This window comes from Panthera pardus, unplaced genomic scaffold (genome assembly GCF_024362965.1).
Source record: "Panthera pardus isolate Hobbes unplaced genomic scaffold, ASM2436296v1 HiC_scaffold_26, whole genome shotgun sequence".
Classification (NCBI taxonomy): Eukaryota; Metazoa; Chordata; class Mammalia; order Carnivora; family Felidae; genus Panthera; species Panthera pardus.
The window spans coordinates 11,050,510-11,072,118 of record NW_026526832.1 but is presented as its reverse complement, the minus strand read 5'-3'; the positions used below and the strand labels follow the sequence as shown (position 1 = coordinate 11,072,118).

The 21,609-nt window shown below is 43.8% G+C and overlaps 2 protein-coding genes across 7 annotated transcripts in view; one reads left to right on the top strand and one right to left on the bottom strand.

Annotated features, from left to right (window-relative positions):
- EIF2AK2 (eukaryotic translation initiation factor 2 alpha kinase 2) overlaps positions 1-13,815 on the bottom strand; it is a 39,225-nt gene extending 25,410 nt beyond the window's left edge. For 2 of the 4 annotated variants that reach the window (XM_019447392.2, XM_019447383.2), the window contains exons 1-5: positions 13,699-13,815; positions 7,410-7,541; positions 6,233-6,353; positions 3,143-3,300; positions 621-747 (exon numbers count right to left, since the gene is read on the bottom strand). In XM_019447392.2, the coding sequence (XP_019302937.2) occupies positions 621-747; positions 3,143-3,300; positions 6,233-6,353; positions 7,410-7,528 (525 nt within the window). In that variant the 5' untranslated portion in view covers positions 7,529-7,541; positions 13,699-13,815. Of the gene's footprint in view, positions 1-620; positions 748-3,142; positions 3,301-6,232; positions 6,354-7,409; positions 7,542-13,485; positions 13,636-13,698 lie in introns of those variants that run through there. The other 2 variants (XM_019447380.2, XM_019447381.2) reach the window with 2 other exon arrangements.
- Positions 13,816-13,839: 24 nt separating this feature from the next.
- CEBPZOS (CEBPZ opposite strand) overlaps positions 13,840-21,609 on the top strand; it is a 36,238-nt gene continuing 28,468 nt past the window's right edge. For all 3 annotated transcript variants that reach the window (XM_053891005.1, XM_019447466.2, XM_053891004.1), the window contains exons 1-2: positions 13,840-14,039; positions 14,278-14,449. The gene's annotated coding sequence lies outside the window, so the exon portion shown is untranslated. The remainder of the gene's footprint in view (positions 14,040-14,277; positions 14,450-21,609) is intronic.

The window sequence follows — 21,609 nt, the reverse complement described above, 5'->3', positions numbered from 1 at the left end:
CCAAACTCATTCTATGAAACCAGCATTACCTCGATTCCAAAACCAAAGACCCCACTAAAAAGAATAGACCAATTTCTCTGATGAACATGGATGCAAAAAACCCTCAAGATATTAGCCAACCAGATCCAACAATACATTAAAAGAATTATTCACCACAACCAAGTGGGATTTATACCTGGGATGCAGGGCTGATTCAATATCCACAAAACAATCAATGTGCTATGTCACATCAATAAAAGAAAGGACAAGACCCATATGATCCTCTCAATAGATGCAGAGAAAGCATTTGACAAAATACAGCATCCTTTCTTGATAAAAACCCTCAAGAAAGTAGAAATAGAAGGATCATACCTCAGGATCATAAAAGCCATATATAAAAGACCCATCGCTAATATCATCCTCAATGGGGAAAAGCTGAGAACTTTCCCCCTAAGGTCAGGAACATGATAGGGATGTCCACTCTCACCTCTGTTATTCAACATAGTATTGGAAGTCCTAGCCTCAGCAATCAGGCAACACAAAGGAATAAAAGCCATCCAAATCGGCAAGGAGGAAGTCAAACTTGCACTCTTCAAAGGGAATTTTAAAATTTAAAAGTTAAATCCAAAGGCAGTACGTACCATTGAGGTTTTCTCTGAAAGTATCTGCTCATATGCAAGCTTAGCGGCTGACTGTTTGGCTTCTTGCTTAGTACTACCTACACCAATACCGTATTCTTTCTGTCCAATTTTGCATCTATAATGAAATCTAGGAGAAATGATGGAGAATATGTAACCCAAATACCAAAAAACAGTGAATCTAATTTATGATGTGGAAACAAACATATATTAACAAAGACCTTAATATGATGTGATAGGTAGAGTTACAGTTGGTAGCTTGTATGATATAAATCTTCAAAACTGGCTGACCAGTTTCCCAGAATAACCAGGATTGGTTGACATCCTAGCTTGCATTTTCCAGCCAACTTCTCTTTGTTGCTTCACTGAAATTCTGCAAAGGTTGGGGCACCTGAGTGGCTCAGTTTATTAAGCATCCAGCTCTTGACTTCAGCTCAGGTCATGTGAGTTTTAGCCCTGCATCAGACTCCGTGCTGACAGTGTGGAGCCTGTCTGGGATTCTCTCTTTCTCCCTCTCTCTTTGCCCCTCCCCCCCTCATGTTCTCTTTCTTTCTCAAAATAAATAGATACAATTTTTTTAAAAAACTGTAAAAAAATTTCTTGGGGCACCTGGGTGGCTCAGTTGGTTAAGCTTCTGACTTCAGCCCAGGTCATGATCTCAGCATTCGTGAGTTCAAGCCCCACATCGGGCTCTCTGCTGTCAATGCAGAGCCCGCTTCAGATCCTTTGTCCCTCTTTCTGTCTGCACCTCCCCTGTGCTCTCACTCTCTTTCAAAAATAAATAAACATTAAAAACATTTTTTTTAATTCCTCAAAGATCAAAAGATATGGAGGAAAAGAAGGACGAGAGAGATCTGGTAAATTTTTCAGAGATGGTCAAATGGAAAGAAAAAGCCTGAGTAGGGAAAGTAGGACATCTACAGTAGAAACAATAAGGTTATAGTGTTTTGTAGGGAATGGGCAAATCATAGATTTGTTCTAACTTCAGCATTTTCTGTCCCCTGCTCATGTGCCCCCAAACCTAAGAAAATCTCCACAGTACAAAAGACAAAAGCCCCATGCTGAAGTCCACACACCCCTCATATTATATGTAAGAATATTTGTGGTTAGGCAAGGATACTTGGACGATTACATGAGAACTATATTTAAGGTAGCAAAGCAATGGACATGGTAAGTATCATCGAGTTACTATATATTACCGCAAAATTATTCTAGTATTATTTGCCATAGAGGCAAATACATCCAACCAGGCTGAGTCTTTGCTGCTGGGCCCTGAAAGCAGAATTAGGTTGAATGACTGGAGGGTTTCTATGGCTCTTATTCTCTCAGGCACCTCTAACTAGACTTCTCTCTTTTAGGGAACTGACATTAGAACACTTAAGCCAAAGGAACCAAACAGGTGAGCTATGAAAAAATAAAATGGCCTCTCTTTATTGAGATTGACCCACACACTTCACTATTTCATGCCAATGAATACTATCCTGCTTTTCTCATCCTGGTTCTGGCCTAAAAGCCATCAAAGTAAAATAGTCAATAGCTGAGTCAATTCAGAGGACAGTGGGGCACGTGGGTGGCTCAGTAGGTTGAGCGTCCGACCTCTGCCCAAGTCATGATCCCGTGCTTTGTGGGTTCAAGCCCCCCATCGGTCTCTGTGCTGACAGCTCAGACCCTGGAGCCTGCTTCAGATTCTGTGTCACCCTCTGTCTCTGCCCCTCCCCTGCTTGCACTCTGTCTGTCTCCCCAAAATAAACAAACATTAAAAAAAAATTCAGAGGACAGTATCCTAAGGTAGTTATTTGGGTTATTTGTCAGTCAGATTTTTTTTCTCTCATTTACCTGGTTGGTTGTAGCCAAGAAACAATCCCCTTCAGACTCATTTGCTTTCTGCTTTTCCTAGTTCTTATCTATTCTTTATCCTTACTTCCAAAGTCTTGGCAGCTCTGAAGCTCTACTCCATCCCTCAAATCATATTCCTAAAATCGTGGTCTCCTCACAGTCTACGACTAAAACCCATTTCTTTTAATACCTGGTATTTGTCTAGGGAGTGACACCATTTAACTGAATTTGTAGGACAAACACCTGGACAAACAGCTCTCTAATCTGATGATGGTAGAAGGAGAGTCATTTTGCCTACACGTGTGGCACAGCCATTTTCATCTAGCCACTCCCGCTGTGACCCCTGGGATGGAAATATCTCTGCACCCCCACACTCCCGAGCAGGGGCACCTCACACTCTCATAGGTCTCCTGCAGACTAAACCATCCAGATATATCTCAGAAACAAAGGATTCCCCAGATTTGATCTATTATGGTACATGGGTCCCAAGTCTTCAGCAAGTAAGCATTTTAATATTTCAATTACAAAGATGTCCAATTGCGTATGAGTTCTATAAAACCTTCCCTGCAGAATATACAAAAAAGGAAGACAAATATTTCTGGAAAATTAGACATGAAACAAGCCCGTTCTATTGCTGTTATATTGCTTAGAGACAATGAAACAGAAGGAAAAGCTGAATTGCGTCTCACCTTTCAGGCCCAGGTTCTTTCAATTCACATTGTTCATAATTTACAGACAGTTGTTCCTTCTGGGCAAGCCTATTGATACGGCCTATGAAATTCCCAGTGGATCCTAATCCTAATCCTTCTGATGAATGTGTTGTTGGCAGTGATACAGAACTAACTGCCTACAAAGAAAGAAAAATCTTGCTTAATATACATGAAAACAGAAGTTGAACTATTTTGATAAATACTAAATAAAATTTAGTTTATTTAATAAAATTTAATAAGATTACTAGAAGAATAATTTGAAAGACAACTTAGATCTTATGTGTTGTCCTACTCTACTACCTTGAGTACAAGTCTAAGTATGTATCTTTTTCTACCAGAAAAAATCCACAAGGGTGTTAACCATAGGAGCCACCATTTTCCTTTGATAGTTTCCTAAAGAAAAACAAAGTAGTTAACTTTCTTGTTTATCCACACAAAATACTATAACACTGTCTCACTCACCCTTTGTAAATCTCAAAAATGAAGACAACCAAAATTGAAGTAAAGCCATATCCTGGATCACACCTTAGTGGGAAAGATGAATATAATAGCACATTCCTTCCATTATAAGAATGGAATGTACTTTTTTTAATCTGACGAAAGCTTGTCCAAAGTTTTTCTATGTAATTAATCTTGTCAGAGAACTAACTTTTGGTTTTATTGACCATCTTTATTATTTCTTTGTTTTCTTGTACATTAACGTCTGACCTTGTTATTATTTTCTTCTGCTTCATTAGGGGAAGGCATTCTATTGTTCTTTTTCTAACTTCTTGATTCGATTTTCTGGCTCATTAACAATTCATGAGTTTACAATTTTGCCTGATTTACTTTTCCCAATTTGAGTTACCAGGGAGACATCATCGAGTAAGATTTTTCAGGAAAGTATCTTGAAAGTCAATGTTTTCAAATGTTCAATATGTGAGAATGATCCTCTCTTGTCCCACATATAAACGAGCTCTTGTCTCATGTTACAGCCATTTCTCGACTATCCCTTGGCTTTTAATGTTTCTATGGACAGTATGATTTTTTTTCATTTTTATATACTTTTAAAGTATTTATTTATCTTTGAGAAAGAGAGAGCACAATCAGGGGAGGGGCATAGAGTAAAGGACACAAGAGGATCCGAAGCAGGCTCCACACTGACAGCACAGAGTTTGATGTAGGGCTCAAACTCATGAAGCTGAAGTGGGATAGCTAACCAACTAAGCCACCCAGGCACCCCTTCATTTTTACATTAAAAAAAAATTGTTTTTAATGCTTATTTATTTTTGAGACCGAGAGAGACAGAGTGTGAGCAGGGAGGAGCAGAGAGAGGGGGAGACACAGAATCTGAAGCAGGCTCCAGGCTCCAAGCTGTCAGCACAGAGCCCTACGCGGGGCTCGAGCTCACGAACTGTGAGACCATGAGCCAAGCCGAAGTCGGACGCTTAACTGACTGAGCAACCCAGGTGCCCCCGTTTTTACATTTTAAATAATTTACTTTTGGGGGTGCCTGGATGGCTCAGTCGGTTAAGTGTCCAGCTTTGGCTCAGGTCATGATCTCGAGGTTCGTGAGTTCGAGCCCCGCATTAGGCTCTGTGCTGACAGCTCGGAGCCTGGAACCTGCTTCAGATTCTGTGTATCTGTCTCTCTCTGGCCCTCCCCTGCTCATGATCTGTCTTTCTCTCTCTCTCTCAAAAAATGAATAAACATTAAAAGAAATTTTGAAAAAAAAATTTTTTTTAAATAAAAATTTTTTTAAAATTAAAAAAAAAATTTCTTTTCTGCCTAGATGCTTGCAGGATTTTGTCATCACGCCTAGAGCTCAGGACTTTCCCAATGATTGATCGATCTTGTTCTTGGTGGCTCCGTATTTTTCTATGATCTGTTGTTTTAATCTGGATGCAGGTCTTCCTTTATTTCAGAAACATTTTCAACTGGAATCTCTTCAGACAGCTTTTTCTGTACTCTTTACTCTGTTCTCACCTAGAACAGAGCTCTTGATTAGGCTCTCGATCATCTGCCCTTCTGATACATCACCCTCCTCATAGTCCCTCCACCTCTTTGTCCTTTCCCACTGCACTGCTCACTTAGGAGGAAGGGTCCTGCCAGGACCTGTTGGCTCATTTCACACTGTTTCCTTTCCCCATTCTTCTAACTTCAGAGGCTACCACTACCATTAGCATTCTAAATAGGTATGGCCAAGCTTTGCCCACTATCTCCTAGATATATCTTTCATTCAGGGCTTTACAGAAATGGAGACGGGGGGGAGGGGGGGGGGGCGCGGAACTTCTGAATGTAAAAGAACTTGTGGGAGCACCTGAGTGGCTCAGTTGGTGAAGAGACCGACTCTTGATATCAGCTAAGGTAGTGATCTCTCAGTTGTGAGACTGAGCCCCTTATCAGACTCTGTGCTGATAGCGTGGGGCCGGCTTGGGATTCTCTCGCTCCTTCTTCCTAAGCTCCTCCCCCACTTGCCCTCCCTCTCTCTCTCAAAATAAATAAATAAACTTAAAAAAAGAAAAAGATGGGGTGCCTGGGTGGCTCAGTCAGTTAAGCATCCGACTTCGGCTCAGGTCATGATCTCACGGTTCGTGAGTTCAAGCCCCGCATCAGGCTCTGTGCTGACAGCGCGGAACCTGGAGCCTGCTTCGATTCTGTGTCTCCCTGTCTCTCTGCCCCTCCCCCGCTTGCACTCTGTCTCTCTCTCTCTTTCAAAAATAAATAAAACATTTTTTAAAACTTTAAAAAATAGGGGCGCCTGGGTGGCTCAGTCAGTTAAGCATCCGACTTCTGCTCAGGTCATGATCTCACAGTTCGTGAGTTTGAGCCCCATGTCGGGCTCTGTGCTGACAGCTCAGAGCCTGGAGCCTACTTCAGATTCTGTGTCTCCCCTTCTCTCTGCCCCTTCCCTGCTCATGCTCTGTGTCTCTCTGTCTGTCAATAATAAATAAATATTAAAAACAAATTTTTGTTTTAAAAACTAAAAAATTAATTAATTAATTAATTAAAAAAAAAAGAACTTGTGAATGGCTTTACTCTGTAAGGGTATTTTCTCACAGAGAAAAGTTAAAAAGGGCATTTACTCACCTTGTTTTCTTTATTAAGTATTTCAATCGCCAATTTGGCTGCAGCATTTCTGGCCTCCTTCTTCGATTTACCTTCAGCTTCTGGATATTCTCTCTCATCTATGATAACTTGGTATTTAAACCTGATTACAAAGACAATATTCATAAAATATTATAAAATTCATACATTATCTAAAGACAAGTGTTCTAATTACACTGCCTCCTGTGACTACCCTGAAGGTTTTAACCCATTCCACATAGAATTTAAACAGTCACCCCCAAACACCAAACAGCACATCATCTTTGTTCTAAAGCTAAATTATTATTTTTTCTTTCTTTTAAATTTACTTATTTATTTTGAGACAGAGACAGAGAGACAACAGGCAAGGGGCAGAGAGAGAGAGAAAGAAAGAGAGAGAATCCCAAGGACCTGCCAGGACCTGTTGGCAGAGAGAGAGAGAAAGAAAGAGAGAGAATCCCAAGGACCTGCCAGGACCTGTTGGCAGAGAGAGAGAGAAAGAAAGAGAGAGAATCCCAAGGACCTGCCAGGACCTGTTGGCAGAGAGAGAGAGAAAGAAAGAGAGAGAATCCCAAGGACCTGCCAGGACCTGTTGGCTCATTTCACACTGTTTCCTTTCCCCATTCTTGAACATGGGGCTTGAACTCACAATCTGTGAGATCGTGACCTGAGCAGGAATCAAGAGTTGGATGCTCAACCGACTGAGCCGCCCAGGTGCCCCCATAGCTAAATTATTGACTTCAAAATTATGCCAGAGTGGCCATTTTCCCAGTTCATATTTTATGGAGATATACCTTTTAAAAACCCCAGCAATCAGATGTGATTGGGTGGCTCAGTCGGTTAAGCATCTGACTTTGGCTCAGGTCATGATCTCGAGGTTTGTGAGTTTGAGCCCCGCGTCGGGCTCCGTGCTGATAGTACAGAGCCGGGAGCCTGCTTCAGATTCTGTGTCTCCCTGTCTCTCTGTGCCCCTCCCCCACTTGTGCTGTGTGGCTATCAAAAATAAATAAATGTTAAAAAAAACAAAACAAACAAACAAAAAAACAGCAATTTGAAAGACCTAGTTGGCCCAGTCAGTCGAGCATGCGACTCTTGATCTCAAGGTTGTAAATTTGAGCCCCACATTGGATACAGAAATTACTAAAGAAATACAATCTTAAAAAAGAAAAAAGCAATGTACCTTAAGTTATGTGGAGGTCCTGTCTTAGACAGTTCCTGATACTTAAGTACCATGTTGTGCTTCTGACAGTATACATTAAGTTCTTCTATAAAAAAACTTGGTGGACGATGATTGGCCATTTCTTCTAGTAACCTAGAACAGAAGAGATGTTTGAAAAAAGTAACACAGAACATATTTAATCTGATTTTCCCAGTCCAGTTTAGGAGACAAAACAGGGTAAGAAGAATCTTCTTTCGAAGACTCATCTCTGGGCACCTGGGTGGCTCAGTTGGTTAAGTGTCCAACTTCAGCTCAGGTCATGATCTTGCACCTCATGAGTTCAAGCCCCGCGTTGGGTTCTGTGCTGACAGCTCAGAGCCTGGAGCCTGCTTCTGATTCTGTGTCTCCCTCTCTCTCTGCTCCTCCCCCACTCACATGCACATGCTCTCTCTCTCTCTCAAAAATAAATAAACATTAAAAAAGAGACTCATTTCAGCCCCACATAAATACAGAGAAGACTTTGTTAAAAAATCTTTTTCTCTCATGAACTGCATACCAAAACTTTCTACTTTCATAACTCAACTAGCCAAAAAAGGAAAGGGATCTCTCTCTTCCACTCCACTCTCTGTTTCTAGTGAATGTCAGGTACAAGTTTATCTACCTGGCTGGGAAGGTAAAAAGGTTACAGGAGTAGAATCAGAATTCTTCATGCTGAGAAGAAAAAGGTTGAGAGTACATATATAAAGTGAAGTTTATGAAATCATTAAAGACTTTGCAATACAGAAATAGACTTCCATATGAAATCTCCAAAATCTTTCTTTGAAAAGTCAATTTTAGGTAAATTTACCTGGGTAAATTATGACCCCAGTTTATGGGTCTCATTGGACCAAGAGAGTAGTAATGACTTAAATCATAAGGAAAATCTAAAAAATATATAGAACCTAAATACAGAAGCTCAAACTATAAAACTTTTAGAAGAAAAAGACATAAGGGTAAATCTTCATGATCTTGGATTTGGCAATGGAATCTTTGTTATCACAGCAAAAGCACAAGCAGCAAAAGAAAACACAGATAGACTGGGTTTTATCAAAAGTAAAATCATTTGTGTGACACAGGCCACTATGAAGAAAATGAATGTACAGAATGGGATATCTATAAATCATATGCTGATAAGGGTCTAATATCCAGAATATATAAAGAACTTTTACAACCCAACAACAAAAAGACAACCTAATTAAAAACTGGCAAAGGACTTGAACAGACATTGCTTGTAAATATTCTAGTACCCCAGGGTCCAGTCCTTGGATCTCCTCTCTCTTCTAACACTCACTCCCCTGGTGATCACCTCTAGAATTATGGCTTTAAATTCCACCTACACAATGGTGGTGTGCAAAAGAACACCTCTACCCCTCCCTCCTGACTCCTAACTCCTTCTGTCCAACACGCCGCCTCCTGAAATGTTCTTGGCTCTACCCCTTCCACTGCCTTTGCCTGGTCAACTCCTATTTCCTATAGATCTCAGCTCAAATGTCACTTCCCAGACACCCTTGAAGAGGTCCTGGTTTGGTGCTCTACCTGGTTTGGTGCTCTATCACAGCTCTTGTCCCCTTTGCTGCAATTGCTTATATAACTGTGCGCCAAAAGAGTTCACAAGCTGTAAAAGGGAAGGGAGCAGGCTGTTATAGTAGTGGCTCAATAATCAATGACTGGATGCCCAAGTATCTACAGACCTCCCCCCCCACCCAGACCTCCCCCGCCATGACTTGTCACATGCTTTTCTCTTTGCTGTGAATGCAATATGTGAGCCCTCTGTCTACCAGGCAACTCCCACTCATCTGTGAGGCTCCACAAGTCTTCTTTGATGTTGGAGGGCCCACTAGTATTCCTCCAAGGCCCGGCTGCTCCACTTTGCCCAGCTCTGATAACAGCCCAGTGAGTTCTTTGGGAAGTAGGTTCTATGTCTTACTCATCTTTGTATATCAACACCCAGTGGGCAGTGGTAAGTGCTGAACAGTTGAACGGTATGCAGGAGAATGAAAGAATGACTCATTAAAATTAAATACTCCACGTTCAATCCCCTTGTCTTCTCCTTTTTCTTCATCTGCTGTTTTCTGTGTATCCTTTCTTCATTTATTCAGTAAATGTTTATCAAGTGTCAGGCACTGTTCTGACCATGAGTATATACAGATGTGCACAGGACAGATTATAACCCTACCTGCATTCCACTGAGGGAAGACAGAAAATGATCATGTACAGAAACAAATAAAAGCAATGGATAATATGACGATCAGATGGCTGAAAGTGCCACAGTGAAATTAAATAGGGGTGCGGCATAGAGGATGAGCTCTGTTGGCGGGGACAGAGGGAGGTGGTTGTAGACACAGCGGTCAGGAAAGACCTTTCTTAGGAGGCAATATTTAAATGAAGACTGAGCAATGAGAAAGTCCATCATATTAAGATATGGGGGAAGAGTATCTCAGGAACCAGCATGGCCTTTGAAGGGATAACAAAAAGATCAAGGGGACTGCTGCACATTGAATGAGGGGTAAAGAGTAGGAAGTGAGACAGAGAAGTGGGCCAGTGCCACCCACATAGACCTTGTGGTTCACCGTCAGAACTGGTGGATGTTACTACAATTGCAATAGGAAGTTAGTTACAGAAGGTTCTCTAAGTAGTGGGGGGATGTGATTGGATTTACGTTTTACAGGATTACTCTGATACTAGGTAAGGAACAAGGTATGGGGGCAAGGACAGGTGTGGAAAGGGAAGCAGAGCACGTGCAGAAGTAAGGAGACCAAATAGAGGCGGCTGCAGTGGTTTGGGCGAGCGGTGCTGGTGGCTCCCAGTGCCTGGAGCCCGAGCAAAGGTAAAGCCCTCACATGACTGCTTAGTGTCGTAGAGACAGGCTTTACAGCCACACAGATCTGGGCTACACCCTCTCTGAACCTTTTATTTATGACTTGAAGACAGGAATAAAAGCACCTGAGTTCAACGTTGTAGGGAATAAATCAGATGAAAAGCATCCAGCAGAGTTCTTCCCACACCATTAACCTTCAATCAATGGTGCTCCTGGTCTGCAATTCCAAAATCCAAAAGGCACTGAAAATTGAGGTTTATTTTGTTTTCATTTGTTTGTTTTGTTTTTGATAGGTGTGTAGCCCTCTGTCTAGACCTGAAATGACACGAGCTAGTTTTATGATACTTTGTTGTCCACTTATACAGTTCACTACAGAAACTGTTTTATTAGAGAGTGCTGCCCCCAAATCCCGCTGAGAGCATGGTATAATAGACAGGATATATGCTGCCTTACCTTTCTAAAATCCAAAAACCTCTGAATACCAGAACACATCTGGCCCAAGGGTGTTTGTTTTTTTTTTTTAATTTTGTTTTTTTAACGTTTATTTATTTTTGAGACAGAGAGACAGAGCATGAACGGGGGAGGGTCAGAGAGAGGGAGACACAGAATCTGAAACAGGCTCCAGGCTCTGAGCTGTCAGCACAGAGCCCGACGCGGGGCTCGAACTCACGGACCGCGAGATCATGATCTGAGCCGAAGTCGGCCGCTTAACCGACTGAGCCACGCAGGCGCCCCGAGGCCCAAGGGTTTTTGATAAGGATCTGTAGACGTACCTTAGGAACAGAACAGTGTCATTTACTTTGGTCACAACTATGAGACCATATGTCAGATTGGGAGGGGATCACAGACTTCAAAATAGCAGTTATGGAAGAGACCGTAAGTTCTCTCAAATGCTCTAAATCCTCTGTACTCTTAATTTTAAGTAACTGCCCATCATCAGAATTTAAGTGAAATATATGTGCAACCTAAGAAAGTGCTGAATTAACATGTTTGCAAAAGTACTTACAAGCCTGGAAAAAAGAAGCAGCAGGTTTCTTTTCCAACTACTGTAAATTAATCTTGTTTTAAATCTATGTTATCATTTTCCTAAAAGAAATCCCCACCTAAATCACTGACGAGTGTTATGTATCCATCTTACTCATGCCCGGAAGTCACTATGACTGTGCCTTTGCCCCTTCTGGCAGACTGTTAGCTCCTTGTGGGCCCAGCCCCCTCCTGGGCCTCCACAATGCTTGCCGCACAACATGTATCATCTAGTATCTGACTAATGAAATGAGTAAACTATAGGTCCAGGGTTATGGATCCTCAGGGTCAAATAAGCAAATGGAAGAAGAGCATAATCTGCCCCAAATTCAAAACTCCTAAGTGACAACAAAGTCTATCTTTCAGCCCTCCTTCAGCAAGACATTTTTAGTGCTTAAGAAATCACAGGCTGGGAATGCAAACTGGTGCAGCCACTCTAGAAAACAGTATGGAGGTTCCTCAAAAAATTAAAAATAGAACTACCCTATGACCCAGCAATTGCACTACTAGGTATTTATCCACGGGATATGGGTATGCTGTTTCAAAGGGGCACATGTACCCCCATGTTTATAGCAGCACTATCAACAATAGCCAAAGTATGGAAAGAGCCCAAATGTCCATCGATGGATGACTGGATAAAGAAGATGTGGTATATATACAATGGAGTATTACTCGGCAATCAAAAAGAAGAAAATCTTGTCATTTGCAACTACGTGGATGGAACTGGAGGGTATTATGCTAAGTGAAGTTAGTCAGAGAAGGACAAATATCATATGACTTCACTCATATGAGGACTTTAAGATACAAAATAGATGAACATAAGGGAAGGGAAGCAAAAATAATATAAAAACATGGAGGGGGACAAAACATAAGAGACTCTTAAATATGGAGAACAAACAGGGTTGCTGGAGGGGTTGTGGGGGGAGGATGGGCTAAATGGGTAAGGGGTATTAAGGAATCTACTCCTGAAATCATTGTTGCACTATATGCTAATTAACTTGGATGTAAATTTTAAAAATAAATTTAAAAAAAACCACAGGCAATAGGAAGTCTCGTTATTCTGTAATTCAAAAGAGAATTTATGAATCGCCATTCATTAAACAGATATTTAATGAGAACCTATTATGTACTAGGTGCCCAGGCAGTACCAGTGAACAATAGTCTTGTGAACTTACTAACGGAGGAACTCAGACAAATCCATAAAAAATGTCACAGGCTGAAAACTACCATGTTGAAAACTGAACCAGAGTAAGGGGGGACTGCCAGGGAAGGGAGGTGTTTTGTTTGTTAATAATAGACAGTATTCAGGGAAAGCTACTCTGATATAAGTGACATTGCAGGAAGCACAGGGTAAAACAGGGGAGTCTGGGTGGCTCAGCGGGGTGGGGGTCCAACTTCGGCTCAGGTCATAATCTCATACATAGGTCATGATCTCACTGTGGCTGGGTTGGAGCCCCGCATCAGGCTCTATGCTGATAGTGGGGAGCCTGCTTGGGATTCTCTCTCTCTCCCTCGCTCTCTGCCCCTCCCTAACTTGTTCTCGTTCTCTCTCTCTCAAAAACAAATACACTAAAAAAGAAGAAGTGCAGGGTAAGGTAAAAGAACGGCCCAAGAAGGTATGGGGGGAAGAGCTTTCCAGGAAGGGTAAACAGGCAGTGCAAAGGCCCAGAGGCAAGCATATGCTTGGCTGTATCCCAAGAACAGCAATGGGGCCTGCATGGCCTGAGTGGAGAGAGCAAGGGGCCTTGTCTGTGCCATTTACGGAATTCTGATGAGATGGTAAGCCATTGGGATGATCCGAGCAAAGGAGTGTCCTGTTCTGATTAAAAGGACCCCTGGGGCAGCGGCAGTGTTGAAAAAAGACAAGGGGGAAAGGGTGGTACGAAGTTGGGGCAGGGAAAGGAGGAAGGGATGGGGGCGGGGGAAGAGGAGAGGAGGGGACGGGGCGGGGGGGGGGGAGGGGGGAAGAGGAAGGGGAGGGGGGAAGAGGGGGGGGGAGGGCTAAGGCCAAGCAATTGGGAAACAATTAGAACTGTCTAGGCAAGAGATTTTTAGCCAGGGCCTATTTAGCCAATCTATGAGAAGTCCAGGCCTCCGTATTTCCGATCTGTCTGTCACATTCCCCACGTATCTGTTTTCCACTAGATCCCCCCGCCCCCGCACCCCCACCCCACCACCCCGCCACCCCTGCCTGGGAAATTCGTTACTTGCTCTGACCGAAATTCTTCGCGGAAAAAAAACAGCTCTCAGTCGCCAGCGCGCTAAGGGATCCCCTCCCCAGCTGCGGGCCTCGGACAGCGCTTCCGCGCTGCCAGGCCGGGGGTCGGCGGCCTCTACCTCCGCCGCCACTTCCCGGGCCGGGGCCGCGCCCCTCGCCGCGCCCAGCACCGCCCCGCGCGCTCGCCGCGCGCCCGGAGCCCCGCTGCTCACCGTGCACCGCCGCTGCCGCTGCCGCTGCCGCTGCCGCTGCCCGCCTGCCGGGTCCGGGCGGCTCGCTCTCGCTTTCCTTTTCCCCGCCGGCTCCGCCTTCTATGACCGCGCGCGGCCCCTCCCGCACCGACTCGGGATCGCGGGAAACTCGAGTCTCCTTCCGAGTCCGCGCCGCGCGCGCTGCCGCCCACGTGCCGCCCGCTGCCCGCGGGGCGCGCGGGGACCCTCATGCTGCACCCCCCGCTCCAAGCCCTCCGGCTTCCAGGTGTGTTTGCGGCCGGAAGGGTCCTCCGGGAGGAAGGGAGGACAGAGAGGTGTCCAAGCGCCCGTGGCGTGCCGGGGTGGGTATTATTCGCCCCATTTCAGGATCGAAGAAACTGAGTAAATTAACTCGTCCAGAGCCCTGCTGCTGATAAGTGGCAAAATCAGCAGTCAACTCAGGGTCAGGCCTGTAAACACCGAAGTACTCCGTCCCCGTTCCCTTCTGCCTCCTCACTTTCACGAGGCTGGGGATGAAGAGACCTGAAGGCCTAGCCTTCCTTCGGTCAGTTTCCACCCATTTGTCTATTCATTCAACAGGTTCTTGCCAGCGCTGTTCTAAACACCGGCCGCAGGTCCAGCCATTAGGAGAGCTACCTGCTCCCTGTGGGACCTCGTGGAGTTTTGCTCCCGAAGCCCCTACGGGTAGTCCTCGATTTATAAGAAACTGACACAGCGATTGAGGAGTCCTGAGGACTTACGATACGGCAAAGTAGGTACCCATTACTGTACCCATTCAACAGATAAGAAAACTGAGGTCTGAGGCACAGAGAAGTTCAGTGACACAGAAGTTAAGTAAGCCGGAGAGCTAGAATTAGAATTACAAGTCTGTACCCTCAACATCTGAGCTAGAGTGAGGGAGTGAGGTGGTCCCAAGATGGACCTCCGATATACTATTGGTACTGGGCATTGGCTCTAGGAGTCATTGCCCACTCCTCTTCTCCATCCCTCCGGAGTTTCAGTGGCTAAACTGAATGGCTAAATTTTCGGTGGTTAAACGCTATATTTTCTTTAGAGCCCAGGTCCTGGGCAGAGGATTTAAATTATGCAAATATGAAGTACTGGTGGAAAGTTTGAAAGATAGATAGGAGACAGAGCCATCTTTCTGTGGGATTTCCAGATGACGGAAAGCTCCAGAAATAGCAGGGATTTGCATGAGACCATTTACCAGGTTTGTGGGTGCGTGGTGTCTGTGACAGCAGCAACAGCAGTAGCAGTGACAGGTTTTCTGAAGGCCCTGAACTGCCCAAGAGAGTTTAAAGGCAGGAAATGACAATCTCAAGCGTGGTCAGAGGATACAAGCTTTAATAAATGCCCAGAAGGACCTCTTATTTCATGTAGACTCAGGGCTGATGTTGCAGAAATTAGGTGCAGAGTCTGCAGCTGCAGGTAACAGAATTTTGCAATACAAATTTAATTTGCAGCCTCTCCAGGTCTCTTTTATGAACATTGAGGGCATTGATTGGGAAAGAATGAGGCCCTGGGAATTTGGGGGGATTTGAGTGAATCCAAGTACTACTGCCCTCCCAAATACTGCTGAGCCTTCAACAGTCCTCTGCCCATGTTTGGTAAGAGTGGTACAGCCTGGTTTGAAGATTATAAAGTAATCACCTTGCAGGGAGGTGCTGATTCTCCAAATGCCCCATCCCTACGTCATACTTTCACTCCTAGAACTAGAATCAGATGCTAGCATGCCCCAGGAGGATACGGACAAGATCTGATCCAGAGGAGATAGTTTATGGAACAAAAGATTTGCAAACTCCCACTAATTTTTATCAGCAGAAACCCAGGAAATATGCATGGAAATGATTCGAAAGGTGGCATTTAGAAATGAATGTAATTCAGATTATGCACTCAGTGTGCTGGCTCCAGCAGCTGGAAATGGCTCATTAGAAATGTTACTGCAACCTGGGCTCAGGGGTGGCCCCCATCAAATGAAATTGTGATGCCAACTAATACAGATAAATCAAAAATACTCAGGGAGTCAGGAATATTGGAGTAGAATGATGGCATTCATTCACTCCCTAGCCATGCTCCCCAAGAAGATCCAAAGGACCCTTCTTCCTCAGGCATTGAGGAAAATATTGGAGTGAGGATCCATTGGAGTGATGTATCCTTGATGTATCCTTGAAAAACTCTGTAATGCCTGACCACTGTAGGTTTAGAGAATGTCAGTGGGAGGTGCTGCCATTGGAAAAGCTCCCTAATTTCAGTGGGGATTATGGCAGGTATCTAAGACCCCCATGGCACTCACCCCTGCTCTGTCAACCCACAGCACTGAGCTCATGGAGAGTTCCCTGTGACCAGATGACTGAGAAAGAAAAAATCAAATGAAGCACAGTATACTGGCGTTAATCAGAAGTGGATTGATGTATTAAAACAGCCCCTCTGGAAGGTGGCCCTAAAGGGTATTGGGAGAAAGGAAATCCAGCAGGCAGAACTTTGAGCAGTACATTTCATTGTCACTTGGAAAGAGAGCAAGCCAGTGGCTTGAACACACCCAGTGTCTTGCAGGCTAGCTGGAGATGCAGAGATTTGGAAGGAAGAAGATCAGAGGGTTGGTCATAAGCGGTCTGAGGAAAATGGTGTGGGTGAACCCCTTGGACACTATGAGCATATAGTGAATGTTCATCAAAGGCATCTACTACTTCTGAGGAGGCTTTTGAGGAGCAGGTGGCCAGGAAGACTTCTGTAGAGGTCAGTCAGCTTTTCCCCAGCACACCCAGTGCTTGTTCACGATGAATAAGGAGACGACAGCAGTAGCAGGGTATGGAATGTGTGAGTTCATCGACGCGAAATTCTCATCAAGGCTCATCTGGCTGCTGAGCACCCAGCAGTCTCCCATCAGGGACCAACTCTGAGGCCCAGTGTCGAGTACCATACCCCAAGGTAGACCAAGCGGCCACTTGGTGGCAGACAGGTTACACAGGAGCCCTTCCATCTGGAGTGCACAGGGATTTGCCCTGTGGGGAGTGAGCATTTATTTCAGGTACGGATTTGCATTTCCTTCCTGCAGTGCTTCTGCCAGCATCATCATTGTTGGATTTTCTGTATACTTGCTCACCATCACGGCCTGTCTTGCTAAGAAACCCGTTTTACAGAAAAATGAGGCAGTATACTGACTGCTGTAGAATTCAGTAGTTTTATTATGAACCTCGTCACCCCAAAGCAGCTGGCTGTACAGGGCAGTAGGGTGGAGTATTGAAGGCTCAGGTGCAGCCCCAAGCAGGAGTATACTGAGTGTATACTCAGCTGAGTGTACTGTCCTTCATGGGCAGTGGATGTTCTAAACCAGATTGCTGTTTCTTTCATGGCCAGTACACCTGAACTCAGGAAACAGTAGAAGTGAGAGGGTTGTGTTCCACAATGAAACCTAGTCATGCCCTTGCAAAATAGTGCTTCCTGTTCCTATGGCATTGGGCTGTGTTTCCAGTAGGAGACACATAGTTCCTTGAATAGAAATTTGAAACTGCATCTGGACATTTCAGGTTCATGATGCCATCAGGCCATCAAGGAAATAAGGAAGTTACCAAACCAGCTGGGCTGATTTATGGGAAAATAGTGATGTAGCCACACAACGGAGTTAGAGACAAGCATGTCTTTAACTCAGGAGTTCCTCTTGAGTTCCTTCTAGTAACTCCCTGTTCAATGATACATGTTAGTAGAAATCTACAGCTGTTCAACAAGACAGGACTGTTTAGGGCTCAGATCCTTCAGGATTGAAGGTTTATGTCACCCTACTGGCTGGGAAAATTTCTGAGGGCAAAGAGAATAAGGAATAAGGAATAAGGAATAAGGAAGTAATAAACACCAACTACAGTTTCATGACCTGTTGCATTTTTCTTCCTTGCTTTGTTTTTGTATTAGTAAACTTCTTTTCATTGCTTTTCCCTTTCCTTTTCTATGAGATTTGCTGGTAGTGGTTAATTTTATAAGATAGTCTTCTGGTTAGAGTGTCTTACGGTAGAATTTGTGACTAAAAGAGAAGAGGGAGGAATATCACATAGCCATGGGTATAAAGACTAGGGGCTCGGATAAGCATGTTTTCATTTGAAGAAGGGAATGGGTGCATTAGGTGGGAACATAGTTCTGTTGTCTGCTTGAAAGATTATTAGTGCAAGCAGTGGACTGCACGATATTGTTCATTTTTATTTAGCTTCCAATCTCACTCCTTTCTATGTCTCCCTGTCTCCTGGATTATAAAGTATGGAAAGTTAAAATCACATTGTCCAGATTTTTATGGAATTAAAATTCTGGAGTTCTGCTAATGACTGATGAGCCGTGGTGCAAGATTTGGAAGATGGAAGGAAGGAGAAGGCCATCGTCATGTGATAGAATGAGCTGATGAGCAAACTTCTGTGCTCATGACTCCAGGTGCCCTTGTCAGTTCTCCAAGGGTATGGTGCATCCGTGGCGGCAGCCGTGGTAGAAGCAGTGTCAGTGACAAGGTCCTGAGCTCTGGATGGCAGGTGCAGTGGAAGTCTCCTGGTTTTCATTCTGCCAACCTTTCCGACATATATGCATTCATTTACCACTGAATCCTTATGCTTGACATACTTATAGTGGTTTCTGTTTCCAGTACTTCCCAAAGAGAAATCTCCCCCAAAATGGAGGCTACACTGAGGGGGTAGAGTTGAGAAGTGAAGGTTGAGAATCAGGCCCTTTTTTGAGCTCTGGATCAAGACTAATCTGAACCAGACCCATCCTAGGCCAGTCAGTTGTAAGACTTCTCCCCTCCTCTTCTTTCTACTATAAACCAGTATGTGTTTGATTTTCTGTTTATTACATCAAAAGGATCCTGACTGATTTATATTCTAAGTAACACTTCTTGGTTTTTTAAAAAAAAGTCCCTTCGTTCATTAATTTATTCAATAAATATTTACTGAGTGCCTACTATGTGCAGCATTGTACTGGATACACGATGATGACATTATGTCCTTAAGTGTTTATATAGAAATTAGTTTCAAAAAGATAGAAAGGAAGCAGCCATTCAGTTGATCTTTATTTTTTTAAGTTTTTAAAAAAGTTTTTTAATGTTTATTTATTTTTGAGAGAGAGTGAGCAGGGAGGGGCAGAGTGAGAGGGAGACACAGAATCCGAAGTGGGCTCCAGAGCCCGATGTGGGGCTCAAACCCACGAACTGTGAGACCATGACCTGAGCCGAAGTTCAACGCTCAACCAACTGAGCCACCCAGGTACCCTTTGAGTTTTTTTTTTTAAGTTTATTTATTTATTTGGTGAGAAAGAGAGAGAATGAGTGGAGGAGGGTCAGAGAGAGAGGGGGACAGAGGATCCAAAGCGGGCTTTGTGCTGACAGCAGAAAGCCTGAGGCGGGGCTCAAACTCACGAACCATGAGATTGTGACCTGAGCCGTAGTTGGACGCTTAACTGACTGAGCCACCCAAGCACCTCTCGGTTGTTCTTTATATACTCTAAATAGTTGCCTTTTATTTAGTAACTTCTTCAAGTCTCTGCCCTGCCATTTTACATTTTTGGGTTTCACTTTCTTAATGACACAGTTTTACTTTTTAAGATTTTTTTTTTTTTTTTTTTTACTTTTTAAACTACATCCAACCTGGGGCTAGAATTGACAACTCTGAGATCAAGAGTCAGGACTGAGCCAGCCAGACACCCCACAAAGATGTTTAGATTTTAATGTAGCCAAAAACATAAATTGTGTCCCCTTTGTGCTTTCTGTTCCTTCTTTAAGAAATCTCACTCTAGTTATAAAAATATTATCTTGTATTTGCTTCCAAAAAACTAAAGCTTTAACATCTTTTTTAAACATATGGTTGTTTAATTTGCAAGAAATTCATTTTTGTGAGTGATAGAATGTGAGAATCTGATTTTACTTCTTCTGTATCATAACCAATTGTCTTAGTAGCAAATATGGAAGAGTGTAATTTCTTCCTAGATATGCAATGGCAGCCCTGTCCTCTATGGGTCAGTTCAACAGCTCTGTTTTGCTCTATTTGTCTACTCCTGCACCAGTCATGGGGGTCTGGGCATTAAAACCCAAGCCTCTGTTGCTGACAAGTCTCTCAGTAAATGGTGGCTTAATGTCATCTCTGATTATTACTTGGTCTCCTTCTCTGTTCCATCTGTGGTTTTGGGCCCTGATGAGTCCACTTACTCTACTGGGGGCTGAGAAATTCAACTAAAAGAATTTTTAAGAATTTTTATCCAGACTTTCTTGGTGTTCTGAGGGAAGGGTTTTCAGGTTATGTAATCCACCATACTACCAGAAATAGTAGTCCTGCAGTCTTTCTCAATGCAGATTTTTTTTAAAAAAAATTTAATATTTATTTATTTTTGAGAGAGGGAGAGAGAGAGAGACAGAGTGCAAGTGGGGGAGGTGCAGAGAGAGAGAGGGAGACACAGAATCCGAAGCAGGCTCCACGCTCCGAGCTGTCGGCACAGAGCCTGATGCAGGACTCAAACTCACAGACCATGAGATCATGACCTGAGCCGAAGTCAAATGCTTAACTGACTGAGCCATCTAGGCACCCCTCTCAAAGCAATTTTATTTAACTTTTCTATGAACCCTTCTATTCTTCACTGTGACTAGCTATGGTGTAAAGATTAGGGACTGTTGAGAGGGTTCGTCCAAAACTTTCTTTACCTTCTCTCGTAAGTTCCACCTTACTACCTAGGGTTCTGTGGTCGAAAAGCCTTTATGCCAGAATGACACAATCTCTAATATTTAGCTTTGAATTAAAGGTTGTGTTAAATAGACATATGATGCCCCTTGAGAGTGGGGCCTCCACGGGGCTCACTGCAGGGACATACACAGAGTAGATGAGCAGTGAATGCATTTTCCTTGAATTATATGAGGATAGGATTTATTCATCTTAATTCAGTGCAGAGTTGGAATTAAATTCCCCCCAACAGTAAGTCTGAGATAACCACAAGTGCTTTGGTCTGTAGTGAGGGACAGAGGAATTATTCTGGGAGGACAAAAAATTGTGCATCACTGGGAGGCCTGTCTCATCTACACACCATTCAGACACCAATTTACGTGTGTCTCTGATAGTATCTGCTTATGCTCTTATGTGAACCCAGAGCATGAAAGAAGTTACAACCCCAACATGCCACATTAGCAAGAGTATCCCCTTTAGACAGCTAAATGGTCTTTCCTCAAAAAGCAAATGGGTGCCTGGGTGGCTCAGTCGGTTAAGCATCCGACTTCGGCTCAGGTCATGATCTCACAGTTTGTGGGTTTGAGCCCCGCATCGGGTTCTGTGCTGACAGCTCAGAGCCTGGAGCCTGCTTCGGATTCTGTGTCTCGCTCTCTCTCTCCCCCTCCCCCGCTCGTGCTTTCTCTCTCTCTCAAAAATAAATAATAAACATTAAAAAAAGTTTAAAGGGGCACCTAGGTGGCTCAGTCGGTTGGACATCTGACTTCAGCTCTGGTCATGGTCTTGTGGTCTGTGGGTTCGAGCCCCGCATCAGGCTCTGTGCTGACAGTGCGGAGGCTGGAGTCTGCTTCAGATTCTGTGTCTCCCTCTCTCTCTCTGCCCCTTGCCCACTCATGCTCTGTCTCTCTCTCCCTCAAAAATAAACATTAAAAAAAAAAGTTAAAAAGAAAGTGAACAAACAACTCTGCACTCAAAAACTTCAATGTTATCATTATTATTAATGTTTTATTTATTTTTGAGACAGAGAGAGACAGAGCATGAGCAGGGGACGGGCAGAGAGAGTGAGAAGAGGACACAGAATCCGAAGCAGGCTCCAAGCTCTGAGCTGTCAGCACAGAGCCCGACGCGGGGCTAGAACTCACAGACCGCGAGATCATGACCTGAACCGAAGTCAGATGCCCAACCGACTGAGCCACCCAGATGCCCCAATGTTATCATTATTATTAAATTCATA